The sequence below is a fragment of the Dryobates pubescens genome, chromosome 13 (assembly GCF_014839835.1).
Source record: "Dryobates pubescens isolate bDryPub1 chromosome 13, bDryPub1.pri, whole genome shotgun sequence".
Classification (NCBI taxonomy): domain Eukaryota; kingdom Metazoa; phylum Chordata; class Aves; order Piciformes; family Picidae; genus Dryobates; species Dryobates pubescens.
In genome coordinates, this window is record NC_071624.1 from 4,006,845 (window position 1) to 4,027,367 (window position 20,523).

The 20,523-nt window shown below is 40.3% G+C and overlaps 1 protein-coding gene across 1 annotated transcript in view; it reads left to right on the plus strand.

Moving 5' to 3' along the window:
* LOC104309989 (glypican-5) overlaps positions 1-20,523 on the plus strand; it is a 390,036-nt gene that overhangs the window by 115,231 nt on the left and 254,282 nt on the right. Inside the window, exons 4-6 of the mRNA XM_054166882.1 lie at positions 9,650-9,780; positions 14,363-14,422; positions 16,231-16,356. Coding sequence (XP_054022857.1) covers positions 9,650-9,780; positions 14,363-14,422; positions 16,231-16,356 — 317 coding nt within the window. The remainder of the gene's footprint in view (positions 1-9,649; positions 9,781-14,362; positions 14,423-16,230; positions 16,357-20,523) is intronic.

A 20,523-nucleotide genomic window follows, 5' to 3' on the forward strand; every position in this document is an offset into this window, starting at 1 on the left:
GCTGTAATGCTGCCATTCCAGCATGCTGAGCAAAGTCAGAAAGAATTCTGCAGAGAGCAGGCAGTTTAAGATGGTTCTTTCTTGAGACTGTTTCCTTTATCACAGTATCACAGTATCACCAAGGTTGGAAGAGACCTCAAAGATCATCAAGTCCAACCTGTCACCACAGATCTCATGACTAGACCATGGCACCAAGTTCCACATCCAATCCCCTCTTGAACACCTCCAGGGATGGTGACTCCACCACCTCCCTGGGCAGCACATTCCAATGACGAACGACACTCTCAGTGAAGAACTTTCTCCTCACCTCAAGCTTAAACCTCCCCTGGCACAGCTTGAGACTGTGTCCTCTTGTTCTGGTGCTGGTTGCCTGGGAGAAGAGACCAACCCCTTCCTGGCTACAACCACCCTTCAGGTAGTTGTAGAGAGCAACGAGGTCTCCCCTGAGCCTCCTCCTCTCCAGGCTAAACAATCCCAGCTCCCTCAGCCTCTCCTCATAGGGCTGTGCTCAAGGGCTCTCCCCAGCCTTGCTGCCCTTCTCTGAACATGTTCAAGCGTCCAGAGATTCTCCTCCTCACTTAAGCTACAAAATACTTACTTATCGTTTGGCTTTTGACTCTTTTAGGTCAAATAGCAGAAGCATGTACTTGTAGAAAAAATGTGTTTAAGGTCTTGCTAGAAAGATCTCCATCTTGATGAAATTTGAAGGTAAAATGTTAAAGGTCTGGTCTACAGTTTCATCTTGATTTTGCAGATTTAGTATCCACATCTAGTTTCAACTGCAGAATGCTTAACCAGTAAGTGACATTAGTGTTTCAGTAGTCCAAGGTTGATCCACGTGAATCAATCGCTGCAGTAAATGCTCAAAAGCATCCTTCCTCTCACCAAGTATAGCTGGTTGGAGTCTGTTTGCCACACACATTAAGAGAGCAAAAGCCTGTTGATGCCAGTGAAGCCTGTCCCAATAGATGTGATTATTAAAGCCCCTTAGAGAAGCTTGGGGTTTGCACTCTGTGCAGAGTCCCAGTCCTACTTGATGTTCAAATTTCTAATAACATGTGCTTGAGGTACTGAGGTAAAGAGAAAAATCATCTGGTTTTGTGCCTGCTATACATGTGAAGTCTTCTAAATATTTTAAACAAGCTACTGCCCTTAATAATTGTGCTACATACTATTGCTACTTGGTACTACTCCAGTCTTCAGTGTCACCTAAAATGACATCTTTATGTTCTGGAAAGAAAAAAAAAGGCAGGAAAAAATGTTGATTTTGGCAGCAGCTGTCAGCAAATCACAATTGAAATAATGCTTCTCATGAAAAAAAGAACTGGATGGTTATGATTTTTTTTCTGATTATTATACTGCTGATATATGCAAAATGGAAGGTCATTCTGACTATCTTTGGAGGTCTTGACATTGTTATTGACATGTTTATTTACTGATTGCATAAACTTGCACCATTATTGGAGCAATGATGTGAATGTCTGCTGTCCTTATGACTTCCTACTTATTTTTTGTTAGATCACTTGCATAATGTCTGTTGGAAGAGAAAGTTGAGGCCTTTCACCTAGCCAACTAAATGCTTGTAGTAATGATTGCCAGAAAAATAAATCTTAGAAGGATTTTTAAAGGGATTTGCAGAAAATTGGTATTTCTTCCTCTTGATTACCATTTTTGGCAATTGTTTTCAGGGTAAGTATATCAGTGCCATTAAATCTGTAGGATATGCATGACTTCTGCTGTGCCTTAAAGCCTGGGTCCCATGTGCAACATTAGCCAGCCATGACAGAGGTGCTCTCTTCCATGTGAATATACCCCTGAACACACTTGGATGTCAGTTTAAAGCAGCAGAAGCAGTTTTTTGTCTAAGAGATTTGGAGGAAATTCTTTTACTTAAGGGATATTTTCTCAATTTATTTTCCTGCAACTTGGTTCTTAGGGTTTATCTCCCTGCAAAGAAAGGGGAGATTTTGACAGGAGCTGTCAAACCTGAGGCCCCTGCTTACCTGTATGGACATTCTGCCTGTCCATTCACCAGCCTGAAGCTTGTCCCCAGCTCACGCAGCCCTGCTTTCAAGCGCCCTGAAGTGGAAGAGAGACCCACAGAGAACACACAGTGGTTTGGAGAGGCATTAAACATTCTTTAAGACACTGTAGCACAAGCAGTTATGTAGACTATTTGCATGGTTAGATATTCACATAACATTTCACAGACACCAAATCGGTGTAAGTCATGAAGTAACCAAAATGAGTCCTGGCAATGAACACATTGCTTTCTTCTGGATAGACTGCATAATGCCAGCCACATGAACACTGCCAAGAGACAGTTCTGTTTGCATTATTATATAAAGAGTGGAGACAAAATATTTCAGTCAAAAGCTGTGTTTAGAAGGAATATATCAAATGACCTGCTGGAATGATTCGTTTGATTGTCTGGGCTTGTGCCTAAATACCTGAGTGGTGATACCCTCAGCATCATGGAATCAATAAGGTTGAGCAAAGATCTCAGAGATCATCAAGTCCAACGTATCACCCAACACCTCATGACTAACTAAACCATGGCTTCAAGTGCCACATCCAATCCTTTTTTGAACACCTCCAGGGGCAGTGACTCCACCACCTCCCTGGGCAGGCCATTCCAATGGCCAATAACTCTTTCTGTGAAGAACTTTCTCCTCACCTTGAGCCTAAACTTCCCCTGTCACAGTTTGATAGTGTAACTGTATGCTCAGAGAATTGTGACAGCTATCCATGAATCAGATTGCTCAAGTTCCTAGTAATTCATTACAAATTTGTATTTGCTCATACATGTAGAATGAGTATTTGCAGTCAGCTTGGCCAGTTGTTCAGAATCATTCCTGTAGTTCTGCTGTAGTTGTGGCCGCAGTAACGGCATGTGGAGGAGTGGAAGATTCCAGCTAGGTCAGAGTAATGGTCTCTTCTACTAAGTCATCTTTGGCAATGCCAAAAGAAGATGCAGTTTTGGGAGAAGCTCTCCCTCTTGCAGTAGCCTCTCCTTCATGTTGATTCGTTATGTCACTGGGCCGTAGTGTGAATGATGCTGCCAGGCAGCTGAAACTTGTGGAATCCAGTGGGACTGACTGTGTTAGATAGTGATCAGACTCACTGCATTTAGCGAAATGGGTCCCAATCTTGCCTTGGAGAGCTCCTGGGCATCATCATGAAGTAAAGTACAGATCAACATAGTTAAAGTTAACAAGAGGAAAAGATGGCTTATTTATAGCTCCTTAGGTGTCTGTCTTTATATATGAGTTAAATCCAATAGAAGAGTAACATGCTTATTTTATGACTAAAGCTATCTAAGGAAATACGTTCTTTTCCATAATTGCCTGTGCCAGCTGATGACCTGTCTGAATCATGGGCATGATGCCTTCTATTTGTCAGTCCCCTGCTCCTAGAGGTTGCCTGCCATGCAATCACAGATGGATCCATCTAACTGGGTCTGCTCAGAATGAGGCTTATTAGCTCAGCTTATGGTACTGTCACTTGGCTGCAGAGGTCTAAGGAATATCACCATAGGTCGTGCCAGCAGAGATGCCAGCCCTGGCCCAGCAGCAGGCAGTGGGGCCCTTAGTGATAGTTGCAATCCCACTTTTGCACTGGGAGCCAGTCTGTGCTAAGGACTTTGTATGCAGTGATAACTGCCACAGTTTGGTGTTTAGCCTGTACCACACCTGCACAGCAGGGAGGTCCTAAAGGATATGAGTGTGTTGTGCTATTTTAATATTGCCCTCTCTGTATGTCTGTGTGTGTTTGTAAGATGTGTGATCTTTCTCCACTACTTTTTGTGCTTGGTTATTGAATCTTTGCAGAACAGACTGTGGAGTCTTTTTCTTAGTTGTGTCTTAAGCTTGTGGCGATAAAAGAAATTCCACTAATATTTTGATAATTGCTTTCCTTTAAGAATGGGAATAAATAATAAACACATAACAGGCAAGACCATTTTGGTAGCCTGTAATTAATTTGAAAAGTGATAAAAGCAGAATTTGAATAAAATCTTTGAATTGATTTTCTTCTTGTGCTATCTTTAAAGTTACCCTAATTTTTCTGAGAGCTTTTCAAGTGACTCACTTGGATTGATTCCCAATAGAGTTTTCCTTCCATACAAGATGATTGTAATTAATTATAAAATTGAGCTTAACCTTTCTAAGTTGTCAATATCTAAGGACAAATGTCACAACTAACAAAGGCCACAAAGATTATTCCTGAGTCTTGGGGCTATTCTGAGGGAGGAGGAGAGCTGTCATTACCTCGCTGGTTCTGTGTGTGTTTTGTTTTAGCTTTAGAAAGGATTACCATTTCTCTTTTCAGCTGGGTAAACACATACACAATTTGAACAACAATGCTTGAACAAATCTTAACAAATAGCCAAAATTATTGACTTATGTGTGCTTAAAAGATTTTACATGTGGAGATAAACTGTAGATGGTTTGATATCTGGGCCACTGTATGCCATTTCAGAGGACAGTGAGTGCAGAAAAGAGTATCATTGTAATTTATGGGGCAGATTTGTTAGATATAAGCTATATAGAATTCATGAGATATCTGATATTGTGTAAGATATTTCCTTATTTTCTATTTTCCCAGAAATCCTCAGCTGTTATCTCTGTGGATAAAACCTGCATATGTGCATTCAGGAGCATGCCCAGTACAGATATTCTAGCCCCTCTTTCTTAACAGTGTTGTAGAATAAGACCCAAATTCTCATTACTCATAATTTACATTTTGAATTGAGAGAAGACCTTGTAGAAATTGATTCATCTGAGTAGCTGCTGCAGAATTTGACTATTGTGTGTGGCCAGTGTTGGTGCCTGAAAGGATAGACAGAACCTCAATAAGCCAGCAATGTGAATTCACACAAGCACAAAAATCTTCCAACACAGGGCTTAGCTTACTCTTTCAAGAACTAATTTCAGGGCTGTTTGCAGAATCCTACTGGCTTCTCTGCCTTTACTGAATGCCCATCTTTTTTTCAATATACCTAGCAGCCTGGAAACCAGGCCTTTTTAGTTAAAAAGGAAGAAAGATGAAAATGCTGCATTTTTAATAGGTGATACATTCCGTAAGAGAGAGAATATCTAAAAAAGGCAGAATTGAAACTTATTTGCTCTCATCTAATGACCTTTCTTATTCCCTTTTCATTGCCTTGTCACTGAGTGCAAGGCTTTGTTCAATAGCTATTGTCAGTGGCAATGAGCTTTGGCTTATGCTTTGCCAAATGTGCTCCCACTCATCTTTTGAACATTGGGAATGAGCATTTCACAACAATAATGTAGTAATAGGTGATGAGATCTCGTGGTGAACATGCAGGTCCAAAAATTCAAACCTAATTTCCCTGTGACTCAGTGTTTCTTGCTTCCCTCATTTCAAACCTGGCAGCTGGCAGCAGAAAACTGATTTGGGGTGCCTTTGTGGCACCTGTTGCAGGTTACGGCCATCAGAAATCAGGGCTGAGGGGTGTAATTTGTCAGAGGTGTTCACGCAGATTCTGGGGTGTTGCAGAACTGCATTGGGTTAAAGATCAGAGTGGGTGCACTTGGCTGGAAAACCTGTCAGCATTTTAATAAGTCAAAGCCCAATCACTAGAATAATCTTGTTTTTTAAAATACTAAGCTTTCCATTACAGAGTCAAAGAAAATTACTCTTCCAAGCTAGTGAAAATTTTCTCTCTTCCTTTAGAGAGATAAATTCTCTTGATATCCAGAAGGGCATGACATTTTTCCTTTGTTTGATTATATTAGGTATATTAAATATGACCTCAGTGTTTAAGGTTGCTTAAGCTGCAAGAGTTCAAAAGATTTAGGATAAGATTTTTTTTCAATTTATTTTGTTAAGCCTCTGCAATAATTGTAAATGGTCACTTTTTAAAAGAACAAATAGTGGGAGGTCAAATAATCCCTGTCTGTATGAGACTGTCTTTCATTACACAGGAAAGTTCACAGGAGAAGCTCTGGTTGTTAGAATGGTATTTAAGAATCACTGGTGTATGAGAGAAAAAACCCTTTAGTCCAAAGAGAAGTGTAAAGAATTTGAAACATTATTGATAATTTAGGAGAGTATGAGGTATAAGGAATGCTCGATTTCAGCCATAGGTATTCACTGCTAGAAGGAAGATTTGATGAGATATCATCAGAGAGACAAGAGGAATGACCTTAGTGGTGTTATAGTTAATGAGGGGTGATTTATTTTGGTCAGTAATTTCAGATTGGCAGGCTTATTTGTAGGTTTTAAGAACAAAGAAATAAATGAGCCTAGTCACGCTTTATGTTGATACCTGATTATTTTGAGGACTAAAGGTTAAATTTAGGATCTTCTGTCTCTAACTCTTCTTAAATTATTTCATAGTTACACCATTTCTTTGCAGCTTATGTTTTGCAGTTCTCTTGCTTTTCACAATATCTGATCTTTCTTGTTACTGTGTCAAATTCTAATGTCCAGTGTCAGTTGAGGAATGCCAGCTTCTGTTTCTAAACAAATACATCCTGTAGTCTACGCTTTCAGTTTAAGAGATTACTTGGAAGCAGTAAGTCCCCCAGTCACCATCTCAGTAGCACTACTTGTCCTTTGGGCGATGCAATTTGATTCAGGAGCTCTGCATTAACCTGACAGTGGAGTTGGCTGGTGCCCTTAGGATGGGAAGGAAACCTCCGTGTTCCTTACTGTTGTTAACAGACAGGTAATTTGTAGTAGCAAATTCCAGATGTTGCAGTTCCAGAAGGTGTTTCTGGTTTGGTGTTTTGTTGGGGGGGGGGTTTATGCTTCATACTGTTTAATTTACATAGCAGCAACTCATTTTTCATAAATGTACTAGCTGGAAGTTTAAGATGGTTTTCTGTACATGAGTGTTCGTTCTTGCCATCAGCATTGTGACTGCCAAAACTAGCTAGTAAAATTCAGCCTTTTCTCTCATTTTATTTTGCAGAAAACCACATTGCAGTCAGATGTCATAATTAGTCCACATGAAAAAATAATCATGTTTCTGTTTGACTCATCCAAAATCTGGAACAAAGTTGCCAACAGGGATAACTGAAGAGCCATGGGAGACAATCTCTTGCAAGGGAGCTTGGTTTTTGCAGCCAAAAGTTTAGGATACATTCATATTCATCAGCAGAGTTTTTCAAGCCACCTGCACACGTTATGGGAGCAGTGGGGTGAAATCTTGCATCCCTGTTGCCCTGACAAAACTGAAAATGAAGAAAATGTCGTGGTCCACACTAACTTTGAAACTGGGAGAGGTGGGAGGAAAAGTGAGCTGGGGAGCTGCCAGCCTGGCCCTACTAGAACTGCCCATAAGGGCCGTCCCAAAAAGCCATCCTGGAGAGCAGCTCTGGCCTGGGGACTATAGGGCTAAGCTGCACTGGGAGGCCAGTGAGATGTGGTCTTCTCTGGGCCCCTGCTGTGACTGTGCAGAAGTCACTTTGTGCCTTTGCACCAGTGTCCCATCATTTTTGGCTTCTTTAAGTGTCAGATGCTGAAGTACCTTACTCTATTTTTTAACTTCCCAGTAAAATGCAGTCCAAATCTCAGCTGAGACATAGAAGAGCTATTGACATCATAAGTAATATATCATTATTGCATCTTCCATCCTGTTAATGTCACTTCAGATTAAAATAGCTGTGCAGTAGCTTAAGTTCTGAAGCATTGCTAGTGTTCTGTAGCATATTAATGAAAAAAAGGGCACTGAAGACCCACATGACAAAGAAGTGTGAATGAGATTTGTCTTTTCCTGTAATGAGTTACTTTCTATAAGGGAGTAGAACTGGTTAAGATGTTCCACTGAGAAATACTTTATCCTTAAAATACTGTGGTTCTGTTTGATATGCAGGAGGCTGTGATTATTGGTTAAAAAGAAAAGCCCAAAGTTAATGTTTGGCATAAAAATTACTGAAACTTTTGAAATTTAAAGAGTCATTTTCTTCCTCTGGTATGGGAAATACAAATCCAAACAGACTGTTTTCGTTTGGACACTTAAACTGTTGATTTGCAACGAAACTGATGACTCCAAATCTCTTAGAAACTTCACAGGAAAACAAAACAAAATGAAAGCCATGGAATTCTTCTTTGCTTATGTATAGGAGAAATGCTGATTCTCCAAACTTCTCTAGTGCTGGTTAAAACTATCTTAAATCCACAGTGACTAGATTTGAGGGGTATGTAATTTGAAGACATCAACTCCAGTGACATGATGTAATCTAAGATGGATTTTGCAGAAATTGATGCTGGGAATTTGGTCTGCATGCTGTAGGAAACCTGGGGTGCAGGACAGAGAGCATCCTGTGCAGCAATGTGGTCCAGCTGTGTTATACCCTCCGTCCAGTTCCAAAGGGTTCAAAAGGCATTTTTGGTTTATATTTTCATTTGTCTAAAGTGTGAGGCTTTTTTATTTTCAGAAGTTTTGAAGGGACAGAAATAGACTATTTTATTTCAGAAAGTTGTGGTTTAAAGCAACGCCATGCTAGTCCCTAGTGAGACCAGAACAATATACACAGTGCATGGTGTTGAGTGAGGCAGCTGGCTCCCACTCTGACTCCTGGAGATGTGTCAGGATTAATCCAGTATGTTCTCATTCAATTGCTACAGTTTTAGGTTCTTCACAACGTATTATACAGGATCAGGCCATAACTCATACAACTAAAGCTGATGTTAAGTGACATGCCTATACAGCTTCCAACATTTCATGTTTGATCGGCCTATTTTTTTCGGAGGAAAATGCCTTTGCTTTACATACCAGCAGTTTTCCTGGAGGAAATGCACTAAGGTAGAGAAAATGGTCCTGTACTTGAGCCAACATACTCAACATAGTGTTGCAAAGGGGCAGAAAAAAATGTTTGAAATCATCTGTGGTCTGAAATATTCTGCAGAGAGCCAGCTGTGACTCCATGAGGGTTTAAAGATGCGCCAAGAATCCATCTCACCCTGCTTATAGTGGAAAACTGAAGAAAGGATACCAAATTCAGCGCTATGTGGGATGATGGATTCTGTGTGATTAAGGTCTCAGGTAGTGCCATGCTTGCAGTGGGATATCCTTTGTCTTCTTTTCATGTTTACTTGAGGATTGAAGTGTAGGTGAAAACGTTACGGATTACTTATTTGTGGATTAGAAAGGGAAGAGGTTTGTCTTGCCTTTATCACTTAAAGCTGTTACAGCAAATAAATGTGGCAGGATGCAGAAGCAGTGTCAGATCTGCAGTGCACAAAGGATAAACACAACCTTGCTTTCGCTTGGTCTTGTATAAAATCCCCTATGAGAGGCTTCAGGAAGGGCAATAAAGACAAATGGCTGTGCAATGTCAGTGTTCCAAACCCAGGTTTCAAGCCACTGATGATTCTCAGGGCTGGAAATTCTCTTTTCATTCCATTTTGTCCGAGAAAATAATTTATTGACAGTGGTTTGCTGATACTGTCTCCTTTTGCCTGTTTCTTTGTTTTAATGGAAGATTCATAATTTGTTCATTCTTCTACAGGGCACTAGTTTCTAGGTCCTGGAGAGAAGAATCCTTTCTTTGTCTTGCCCAGACACCTTCTTTCTCTTGCAGTAAACACTGACCACAAGGAACAAGCAAACCTTTGGACAATTGTACATAATTTTCTTCACTCAAACATGGTTTTCTTTTCCCTTCCTTTCATACAGGTTGATAAAGTGTGTGGACAGCCCAGACAACAAGAAGGGATCCTGTCTTCAGACAATATAGTGCCAGTGAAGGAAGTGACTGAAACTCAGCCGTTCGTGATGGCTCAGACTAGTCTGAACAATAAACGAAGGTAACCCTAAGCAACAGCAGCTTTGACATGAGCTCTCTGCTCACACTTTGTTAGTGGTTCCTTGCACTGCAGTGTTTAAGACAGAGACACAGTTCTGTCACCTCATCTGTGTGTTATCCAGCCATTCTTGTCTATGGTGGTTACACAGGTGTCTTGGTGGTATTACAGTGTGGGTCACTCCAACAAAAGCTTTGTACAGCCCAGACTTGATGTCATTACTTAGCACCAATGTGTTCGGTATTGCCTGAAACTTGCAGTGAAAATGATGAAAACTTTTCCTCAACTAAGTCTGAGTAATTTCCACAGCTGAGTCTAAAGTACTTAAAATACAAGTGCCCAGGACTTTAAGGACTTGAGCTTATCCAGGGACAGTGGTGGAAGGACAATGGTGTGAATAGGAGAGACTCATTGCATAGACACAAAGTCCATTCCTTATTTTACAGGGCTGGGGAGGAGTAGTAAGATCCCCTGCAATCTTCTTGATTTGTTACATAGCAGAGCAAGAGCAGAAGCATTAATGTTTAGTTTTTTTGTGTCCATCTTGGCTTCTGTTCTCAGCTGCATACCAGTTGAGACAATAGACAGCTGAATTACCGCCGCTGGCCGTGGCATGAGTATTGCTGCTCCCAGATTTCCTGGTCTTTCTTTTATTCTCCCTGGTGTAACTTCTGGATTGCTTTTCTGTAAATTTGTAGTGGGGAGGGAAGAATGCCTTTTCAGTCCCACTCGTGACACCTCAGTAGATGTCAGAGCTAACAGACACATTTCTGTCTAACAAGTTGTTCACTGTATCACCAGTAAGCAGAAATAAGTGGAATCATCCTGGGCTCATGCCTCTGAGGATAGTACCTAATCTGCCCAGGGAGTCCTGTCTATCTCTGTATGTTGGGTGGATGGATAACAGGCAGAAGTGTTAAAATTTCCATATCCTGGATTATGGAGTTGTGAAGATGAGATTTTAATCCATTTGTGTTTTAATTCTTATGGAAGCTTGCATGAAGGAAACGAACACTGCTTTAAACAACAGAAGTAATGTCAGCAAGCTAAGGGGTTTTTTTGAGTGGTAGTGGTATCTTTGTCGCTTTGTAATTTGAAACCAAAACACTACAGTTTGTGCTGATGCTTGGAGCTAATCCATTAACTGTGTAAATCAGAGAAAAGGGCATTAAGGAAATTAATAAATTCATCAGTAATCATCCAAAGAATAATTGTAATACAGTTAATGAAATACTATTTTAAAAGTACAGAACCCTGGGCCATCTTTTCTATAACTCATTGACTTCACTGGGACTAATATGCTGGCTTTTAATAGCAGGACAGCAGTTCTCTCTCAGATGAGGATCTCCCCTTTCCCAACTATGTAGAATTATTTGAATATTGACATTTTAATTGTAAGACCTGTAAGTGAAAAAGAATGCATGCTAAAACTAATGCACTGTAAATTGGAGAGTTTCTCAGAATTGGTCTGTGCATCCTTACACAATTAGCATAAAACCTCACTGAAATAGTGTTGGTAGGTATCATGGGGAGCCTTTGCACCAAAAAAATGAATGATGGAACCATGCCATAATTAGTAAGAAGTGGAGAAGATTTTTTTTACTTTCCATAGCTCCCTATAAAACACATGGCATGAAGCTTGGCTGTTGCTGCTTGGAAATGTTTGTGGAGCACATAGTGATTGGCCACATCACTGTGTGGTTTAGCATCTATCATTTAATCACATATGATATCAATAAAAAGCAATTTTAGGTAATAAAATTTTATAATGGGTGGGCAAAATCATTCCTGCAGTGGGCTGGTTAAAATGCACTTTTAGTGACAGCTAACTGCTATGGGGGATGCAGAGTGTGAGAGTAATTATGGGAATCTTTCTTGGTGCTGCTTCTTCTGGTGACCTCGAAAATGAAGAGCAATAACCTCAGCTGTCTGTCAGGTTAGGCACAAGGGTCACACAGGCAGTCAGTCCAGTTGAGTCTGTTGGTCCACGTAGTAGACACCTCTCCAAATGATCTTTTATTCAAGGGGAGTATGGAACATGACTCCTGCCTTCTAGAATAAGGAAGGAGAGAGAATAAGAGCCAGCACTCTCCAAGGAAACAGAAAATCTGTGCATTGTTCCTTTAGTGTGTCAGAATACTCCCAAGCTCAAAGAGAGGAACCACTCTGGTTAGCACATCTGTAGGAGAAACTCATCTCTTCTGTAGTACCTGCATTGAGATACCCTTAAAAACCTGGAGGCAAACAACTTATACCTCAGTATGTATGTTTGCTCTGAAAGTATTCCATTTTTGCAAGACCAGTTACAAAATAAAGCTCCTTTCTAAAGACTTTGGGACCCCCTGCTTTCATCTGTTGGGTGGAGCCAAGGGTGCTCCTGCAATGGAGAAGTGGAACTGTTCACATGGTGTCTCTTTGCCTGACTGGTTTTTCTCCTGGATGGTTTATTGTTTGGTTGGTTGGTTTGGATTTTTGGGGTTGATTTCTTTTTTTGAGTCTGGCTAGAGACAGTCCTCCTCACCTTCTGCACAGCATGATTATGGATGGGCCCTGAATTCACCTGACATGGATCCTTTTCTGTGGAAGTTGAAGCCTTTTCTGCTTCTCTTGCTCTAATGGGCTCCTGGGAGACTTCCCATCTTTCATTATCATCCCCTTCATTCCATACCTGAATTTTTTTTTGTTACATAACACCAAATGTCAGGGACAGTAGCATAAGAAGCTGAAACTTGACTAAATTCTATGATCTGGTAGGATTATTTTTTTTTCATCTGATGAAGTTCAGAACTATAGATTTGAAGAGTAATTTAATTTTGTTGTTGTTACACAATTGTATTCAGGGATTAACTGAAACTAGCAGGATTGTTGCTGTAGTCATTTTTTTAATGTGGAGATTACTGTAGCATGCAGTAGAGATGGCAAGATTGAAACCATATGTTACAGGGAATGTACAGGGCATGCACAGTATCAGTAGATCACAGAATCAGTCAGGGTTGGAAGGGACTGGAATTTTCTTGCTGAGTTCAGCACAAAGTACTGTTCTGGTCAGGGTATGGACTCCAAGCAAAGTTCAATACCTGCCTTTTGGCATGTCTGCTGCATATAATATTGCAAACCACTAAACACAGACTGGTTACAAGTCTAGATATAAAAATAAGTTCCATTTAACAAAGAACTATAACATGATGCTGGGTCACTAATTGGAGGAGGCAGGCTTTGAAATGATATTTTGTTGGAATTTCTGTGTAATACTGTGGACTTGGGGATTTTTTTTATACTTAAATAATTTTGAGCTTTTGGGGGGATGTTTGAAGCCAGTGACACTGATTTTATTTAAAATTAACTAGCTATTGGGTCAGGCATCACATGTTATTATTAAAATTGGAGTATTAAATTGCTAGTACAAAAAAAAATATTATTGATGCCAGATGCAAATTAACTTACTGTGGAAATAAATCAAACATTTCTGCCTGTCTGGCTGAGACAGAAGTTTCAGCAGGTACAGGCTTTCCCTGCTGCAAATTCTCATTTCCCTTTTTGGCTAGCTGTATTGGAACCACTGCTTCAGTGATGGCAGATGATGATGCCACCTGATGATCAGTGCAGGTCCACCCTCTCTGTGGCCACCCCTGTCCTTAGCTCATAGAAAGTACAATGACAAAGCTGCCATCATCTGGTTGTCCTCAGAGCTGCTGGAGGTCATGCTTACTTTCTCCATTAAGAGCTAGCTGGATTGACAGGAATCGTTGAGCCTATTTGCATTGCTCCAACTGTTGTGATTACTTTGTACATGAGAGTACAGGTGTAAGGAGGAGCAGAATGTGGTATCAAATCATGCAAGTGGAAAATTGCATTATGATGTTAAATACAAAGTCTATTGTTAATTAAAGGACCTTGAGGTATCATTGCCATAAAATGCTCATGCACCAAATAACTACCAGAATTGCTTCCCCTGTTCCTCCTTTGATATAGCCTTAGAGCCTGCTCTCCTGTATGGCATGGTTGATTTAAAAAAAAATAAATGTTTTCAGTGGTGCAATATGACCAGAACTGAACAGCAAGAACTGTCTGCATTCACATTATTTATTAACAGACAGAAAATTGCTCATTGTACCAGCAAATGAACGCTACCCATTTGTATCCCCCTTCCCATAGCGTTCATTCTAAACTGTTTGCCATTGTTTTCTTGTGCAGTCCAATCTATTTGCAGTTCTTCCATTTGGTATCAGTTATAGTTAGCTTTAAGTACCCCTGAATTTATTTTCAGCCTTTTGCTGTGTTCTGCATTTGTAATTGTGCTCTTATGTGTAAATGATTGGGAGAAACAATCTCAGTTGTATTTTTTTCAGTGTTGCATTGACATTTTTAACTGCATCTGTGCTTTAAAAAAAAGATCTCATGGCAATTTTCCTCCTTATTTGTTTTCTTGTATTATCCTATGCATGTGCTTGATGACCTTTCCTTCAAATAATTTTTACTTTTCTCTTTTGTTTCTCATTTCTTTTCCTCATTTGCCTGAATTCCTGCTTCTCCCCTCCTCCCCAACCTCTCCTGATTGGTGCTTATTCTCCCCGACCTATTCCAGTTCTCTGCCTCTGAAAGCTTCAAAGAATGACAAATCAAGAAGTTTGAAAAAAATCTCTCGGTAAGAATGGAAACATGGTGACAAACTTTGTTGTCTCTCCACATAGCTTGCCTCCGTTGTAAGCTGCTGTTTCAGCTGTAAGTTAGGAATTGGCATACTTTAGATAATAGCTTTTATACTGTGAGGCGCTGGGTAACTGCATTTTGTCCCCAGAGTGTTTAGTTTCATACTGATGAGACATAAATATTTCCCCTTGTTAAGATTAAGAGTTGGATGCATTTCTGCCTGTGCTCAGATGCTACTCTGAAATGTCAGAACTCCTTAGCTGAAAATGCAAAGGAGTTTTAGCCTCTTGGCTTCAGCTAAGACAGCCTTTAGACTCTTTAGAAGGGTGCTCTTTTCCTTCTTTAAAGAAAACTCCATTTTAGAACCTGTAAAATCTTTTACATCTGTGTCACCTTTTATGATTGATACTCTGGCTGTTCTGTCAGGAAGGTGACCTTTGGTCTGGTCATAGCTTTGCTGTGTAAACACTTAGAGTGTGTATGCCTAAATTAGTGATCAAGAGGTAGAAATAGTGATTCTTTGTAAGCCCCTGAATTCCTGCTTTTTTGCTTTGTTTGAAATGACAGCTTTCCTTCGTTGTTGGGGAAGTTACTTCCTTAGGATCCTTGGACCGATTTTATCACATGTTAGGTAATGGTGGAATGCTTTGGAGAAAGCATAAAAGACAGCTGTGGGGAGAGTTAACCATTGCGTGAGCCTTACAAGCATAAACACCAGGCAATGGAATTTGATACTGTTCTGAAGCACCTGTTGCTCCCAAGAGAGTCACAAGACCTGAATAGTTTTGTGCCAGGCTCCATCCAGCCTTATCTCCAGGCACTTCTTCAGTGCAGTGTCCCCTCAGAGCCTGTCAGGCGGAAGCATTATAAATCAGAATGAGTCCTTTTGTCTTTCTTATGGAGTTGTTAATGCATTTTTGAAACAAGAAAATAGCTCCATGATAACTCTAGCTCAGGTTTTGTGTTTTGGAGTCTTGTTCTCAATATCTTTAACATCTTACACCAAACAGGAGCTCCTGAAGCAGGGTAATTTCTCATTCTGAAAAACTCTCAGCTGTGTGCTCAATTCACACCTCTTTTGGTACAGTTTATTTTTTATGGCTATTTCAGCCAAATATATATATTATGGGTATAATTAGATTATAAAAGAGGCATCAGTTTGCCCACAAGGTGTTTTCCCATGCACACATGATCAGAAACAAGCTGTTTATACTGGCCAGGAGTTTTGCTTATTTGCCAAAGCAGCAGGCACAGACTCCTCTTAGCAGAGGTGCCAGATATGAGAGAGACTTTTCTTCCTAATAAGAATATGACATGGGGAGGAGTTGGCTCCACTGCATCTTGAAGAGCTGACTCTGTGTCCTGTTGTTGCATGGTGTGGGGTGCTTACAGAATATTGAAGGTTTTGTGATGGAATAGGAGCTTTAGGAGGCCTTTTCCACCCAGGAGGTTGTTGAAAGTGTTGTTTATACACCTCATACTTGGGGAAGAAATAACCCAGTCCTTTAAGGATGTTTTCTCTTTATTTTTAACTCTATTCATACAGATAGGAGCCTTTTTTTCAAATGTTGAGATAAGTGTTAAGGTAACTTGTTAAAGCCACCCTTTGTATGTAATTCTGTGTATTAACATTAGACTGAGTATGAACGGATGATATGTAGGAGTAGAAATACACTAGAAATAGAAATTAATCTACTTGGATGACTTGATTTCTCTAAGGATTCTAAACTCTTCATTTTGGGGGTGGGGGGGGGCTTAAACCATAAGTGCTCTGCTGTTAAATGCGTTCTTCATGCGTTACAGAGAGTTCATCAACTACATGAAGCGATCCCGAACCTTTTATGCCTCTATAGCAGAAAGGCTGTGCGATGGTGACCTGGTCATGAGAGACAGCTCAACTTGCTGGAATGGAGAAGATGTTGTAGAAAGGTAAAGTTAACAATAAAAGTTTTCCCTAATGATGGAAAAGGTAACTTCATATCTTTCTCATGGTTTAGAAGCATTCTGAGATAATCGTGTCATCATAAATTTTTCCTTCGTAGTGAACTTTATGCGTAATTGAGCAAGGGATTTGCTGAAACAGAAGTTGCTGATTTTGAGGTTTGGGTATCTGTATTAAACATAGTGCAACTCGTGGTTGAAGGGCTGCTTTGTAGTGTCCCTTTCACTGTAGAGAGACAGCTAATGGTGTCTAGAGATATCTTGCACTCAAAAGCTCAGTCAGCAAACGGCTTTGGTGACTGGCTGGAGGTCCCTTACAGTTTGCTGTTTATAGGTTCATTGTAGGCTCAGAGCTGAACGTCACATTTGACGGTAATTAGAATACGTGTAGCTCTTCCTGCAAAGTTGTCATAAAAATACCAAAACATTAGGTTTTTAAATGATTACCCTGCCATTTACTTTTGGAGTTTCTACCATGGGACTTTGAGTAACAACTGGTTTTGGAATTGCCCAGCATGCTTACCAGAGCTTGTTCTGTAGGAGCTCTTAAAAAGGATTAATTAATAAATTCATTGTTTCATGTTGGCAGAGCATCTAGGAGCTCTGTAGAGCGAGAGGAGCTTTCTAGTTTGTCAGCTGATTTATTTCCCCCTAGTGTTTTATCACAGTCTTCATCACAATCATTCTCATCACCTTTTAAATTCCAAACTGGAAAATACACTTATGCTTTCCATGAGCTAAACTTCTTGCTATCATTTCTCTTACTCTGTGTAACATGAGGCAACACTGCCCTGAGGAGAAAAAGATATGTTCAAAATACAACTGTATCTGCTACTATCACTATCAAAGTACACATCAGTTTTTGTAGTGAGAGCTGGTTGGAAATGTGCCAGGGAATGCTTTCCAAAGATGTCTTTTTGTAGAAACAGAAATGTTCCATGGGATTGCATTGGCTTTCATGATGCTTCTTTTTGAAGTGCATTTTTGTGGTCTCTAGTAGTTTTAAAAGATAAAGTTCTAGCATTCCATTTTCTTCATTTAAAACAATTTTCATGATTGAAGAGTGTTTTGTAGGAACTTAGGGAATCATTGCAGTGTGGAACAGGGAGAGATGTTGGTTACAGGCTGTTCCATTAAAGGGAGTCCCCACAGCCCTGCTTAGAAGTTCAGTATTTCCATGTGTATCTGAGTTATAAGTTAATGGTAGAAGCACATACTTGAAGATCATAAAATGGCTTAGATTGGAAGGGACCTTAGCGATCAACTACTCCAACCTCCCTGCCATGGCCAGGGATACCTCTCAACTAGGCTTGGTTGCTCAAGCCCTCATCCATCCTGGCTTTGAACACCTCCATGGAGGAGGCATCCACAATCTCTTTGGGCAACCTGTTGCAGAATCTCACCACCCTTGTACTGAAGAACTTCTGAAGATCCAGTCTAAACCTACTCTTTCTCAGCTTAAAAGCATTCCTCTTGTCCTATCACTGGACACCCTTATGAAAAGTCCCTCTTCAGCCTTTCTGTAGGATTCCTTCTGGTATTGGAAGGCAGCTCTAAGGTCCCCCCGGTAACAATTTTGGTAACAATGCAGTATTCTAACTATTAATGTATAGTGATTGTAGTACTGATTGAAGGTTTAATTGTGAAAGTAATGGAGAAGAAGTGTGGAGAATATCAGGGTTTCTAGTCAGTAGTTCTGTTTCAGAATCTGTTTTGCTGGTAACATATTGCTGGGTACACAGTTTTTAGAACAAACAGCTTTCTGGCCGAAAGGAAAACAAGAAAAACATTTTCTGTGTCAACTCTCTGAACAAAAAAATTAAATCAAAATGTAGTTTAAATTGGTACCTTGTTTTGGTGGGGATTTTTGTTTGTTTTATCAGTTGTTTGTTTGTTTGTGGTGTGTTTTGTTGGGTTTTTTAAAGTTGCTTAAATTACTGATATATGTGTTTTAGAAAGACACGAGGGAGAAGGTTACTTGTTTTTTCTGTTGCTAGTCTGTAACTTTCCTAGAGTGGGGAGATGTGGAAAAATTTCAGGTTTGAAAGGGGAAGAAAGCTGGTAAAATGATCAGGGGAAACAGTAACAAATCCCCTCATATTTTGAATTAAAGGCAAAAATAAAGGGAAACAAAACAACAGCCTGCACCCTAATGATAACAACATCAATAAAAAATCCACCACCAAACCCTGAAATACATAATGGGGCAAACTGGAAAATAAAACTTCAAGTTCACATGTTTAATCAGAAAACAATGTGCATGTATTCATCAGTTCTGTTGCAATAGATTGCCTTAGAAGGAGGAGAGCTTCCAGGCACCCTGCTCTGACAGCCATCCTGCACAGCAGCGCAAACATGGTGCCTGCTTGCTGGCAAGTTTTACTCTTTCATCAACTGTCTTACAGGCTAGACTTGTCACCAGTTCTTCCACATGAGAAATAAACCTGTCCTGGTGATGCCTGTAGATGCATTTCACTTTGCTCTTTGTCCTTTCCCACGAGACCAGAGGATTAAATATCAGCAGTAGTGCACAGCTCTGAACTCCAAACAGAGTCTCATTCTTAGCTCTGTATCAGAAAATAGATCACCCTGGTGGATCTCTTGTGAGCCTGAGTTTAAGGTTACTCAGGCTGTGAAACTGGCAGAAGCTGTGGTTCCTGTTTCCTCCATGCTTCTTGCATTTCATGATGCTATTTGGAAGCTGGGTGATATTTATTCTGCGTTCTAATTGGCGTTCAAGCTCTTCAGGAAAAACAAACTCAACATTTATAAACAATTTGACATGCAAACTCAGCCCAAAACAGTATGAAATTATTAGTCAGACACAGAAATTGTGCATTCAGTTAGTGGAAAGGACACTTGGTCTGACCAGGGCATCTGATAAACAGGATTCTCCTGGTACATTTACATTTTTTATAATTTTCTGGATTGGGTTTTATCATGTGTAAATTAATGCACTGGCAGGCAAAAAAAGTTTGAGCTTCCAGTAAATACACTATAAAAAGAGCCAGGTTGTTTCTCTCAGTTTGAGAATGTGCTTCTAGCCTGCTCTTCAGATGAACAGCAAAACATGGCTGTGGTAGGAATCCTCTAGGTCAGTTCAGGGCATTTGAAGACATGAGAAATTGCTTGCACCAGGACTACTCTCTATCATCATCATCATCATCATCATCATCATCATCATCATCATCATCATCATCATCATCATCATCATCATCAACCAGGTTGGAAGAGACCTTCAAGATCATCGCGTTCAACCCCTCAACCAATCCAACACCACCTAAACAACTAACCCGTGGCACCAAGCACCCCATCAAGTCTCCTCCTGAACACCTCCAATGATGATGACTCCACCACCTCCCCGGACAGCCCATTCCAATGGGCAATCACTCTCAATAGAGCAACTTGTTTCTGGAACAAGATTTCATATAGGAAATATTCTGTGAGGCTAATAAATTGTCTGAGTATATAAAAACTACTCAGAGAAGGTGAGTCTAGAGCAGAAAAACTGGAAACATACTGAAAAAATTACTTTGCAAAGTATATACTGGGATCTTTCCCTCCTGGCAGCATTAGATGATTCTCTCAGGGCCATGTTAGTAGAAGAGACTGCAGGAGAAGTCAAGGGTGAACCAAGGTGCGCTGCCAGGCACAGACATCAGTCACCCAAGAACTTTGGAGGGACTAAAGGTTTAACCAGTTTAATTATTCAGTAGGATGATTTCAGAAAGCTGTAGCCAGTAACCTCGGTATGTTACAGTAAATCCGTAGGAACTATACACAAATGAACATGCTGCTTAGGGAAAGGAATGAACATGCTGAGGGTTTTTAGAGGTGACAAGCATGTAGACAAGGTAGGTTGCTGTAGTCTGTTTAGATTTCTGATAGATATTTGACAAATTCTTTCCCACAGGCAATGGATGGTCATTAAGTTACAATAGGAAGAGGCCAAGAGTGGCAGTGCAAGGGAATTTGGCTGGAACTTGTGCTGTTCATCTGTCTTAAAAGACCTGTTCAGGATCCAAATGTTATGTACAGAATGGTGTGTACTGAGGTGGATTTCATGGCTCCAGGCACAGGGCATATGCAATTCTGCTGTCCCCCAGGCTGGGAAATGTACCAAGGGAGCAACAGGGAGGAGGATCAAGGGCACGA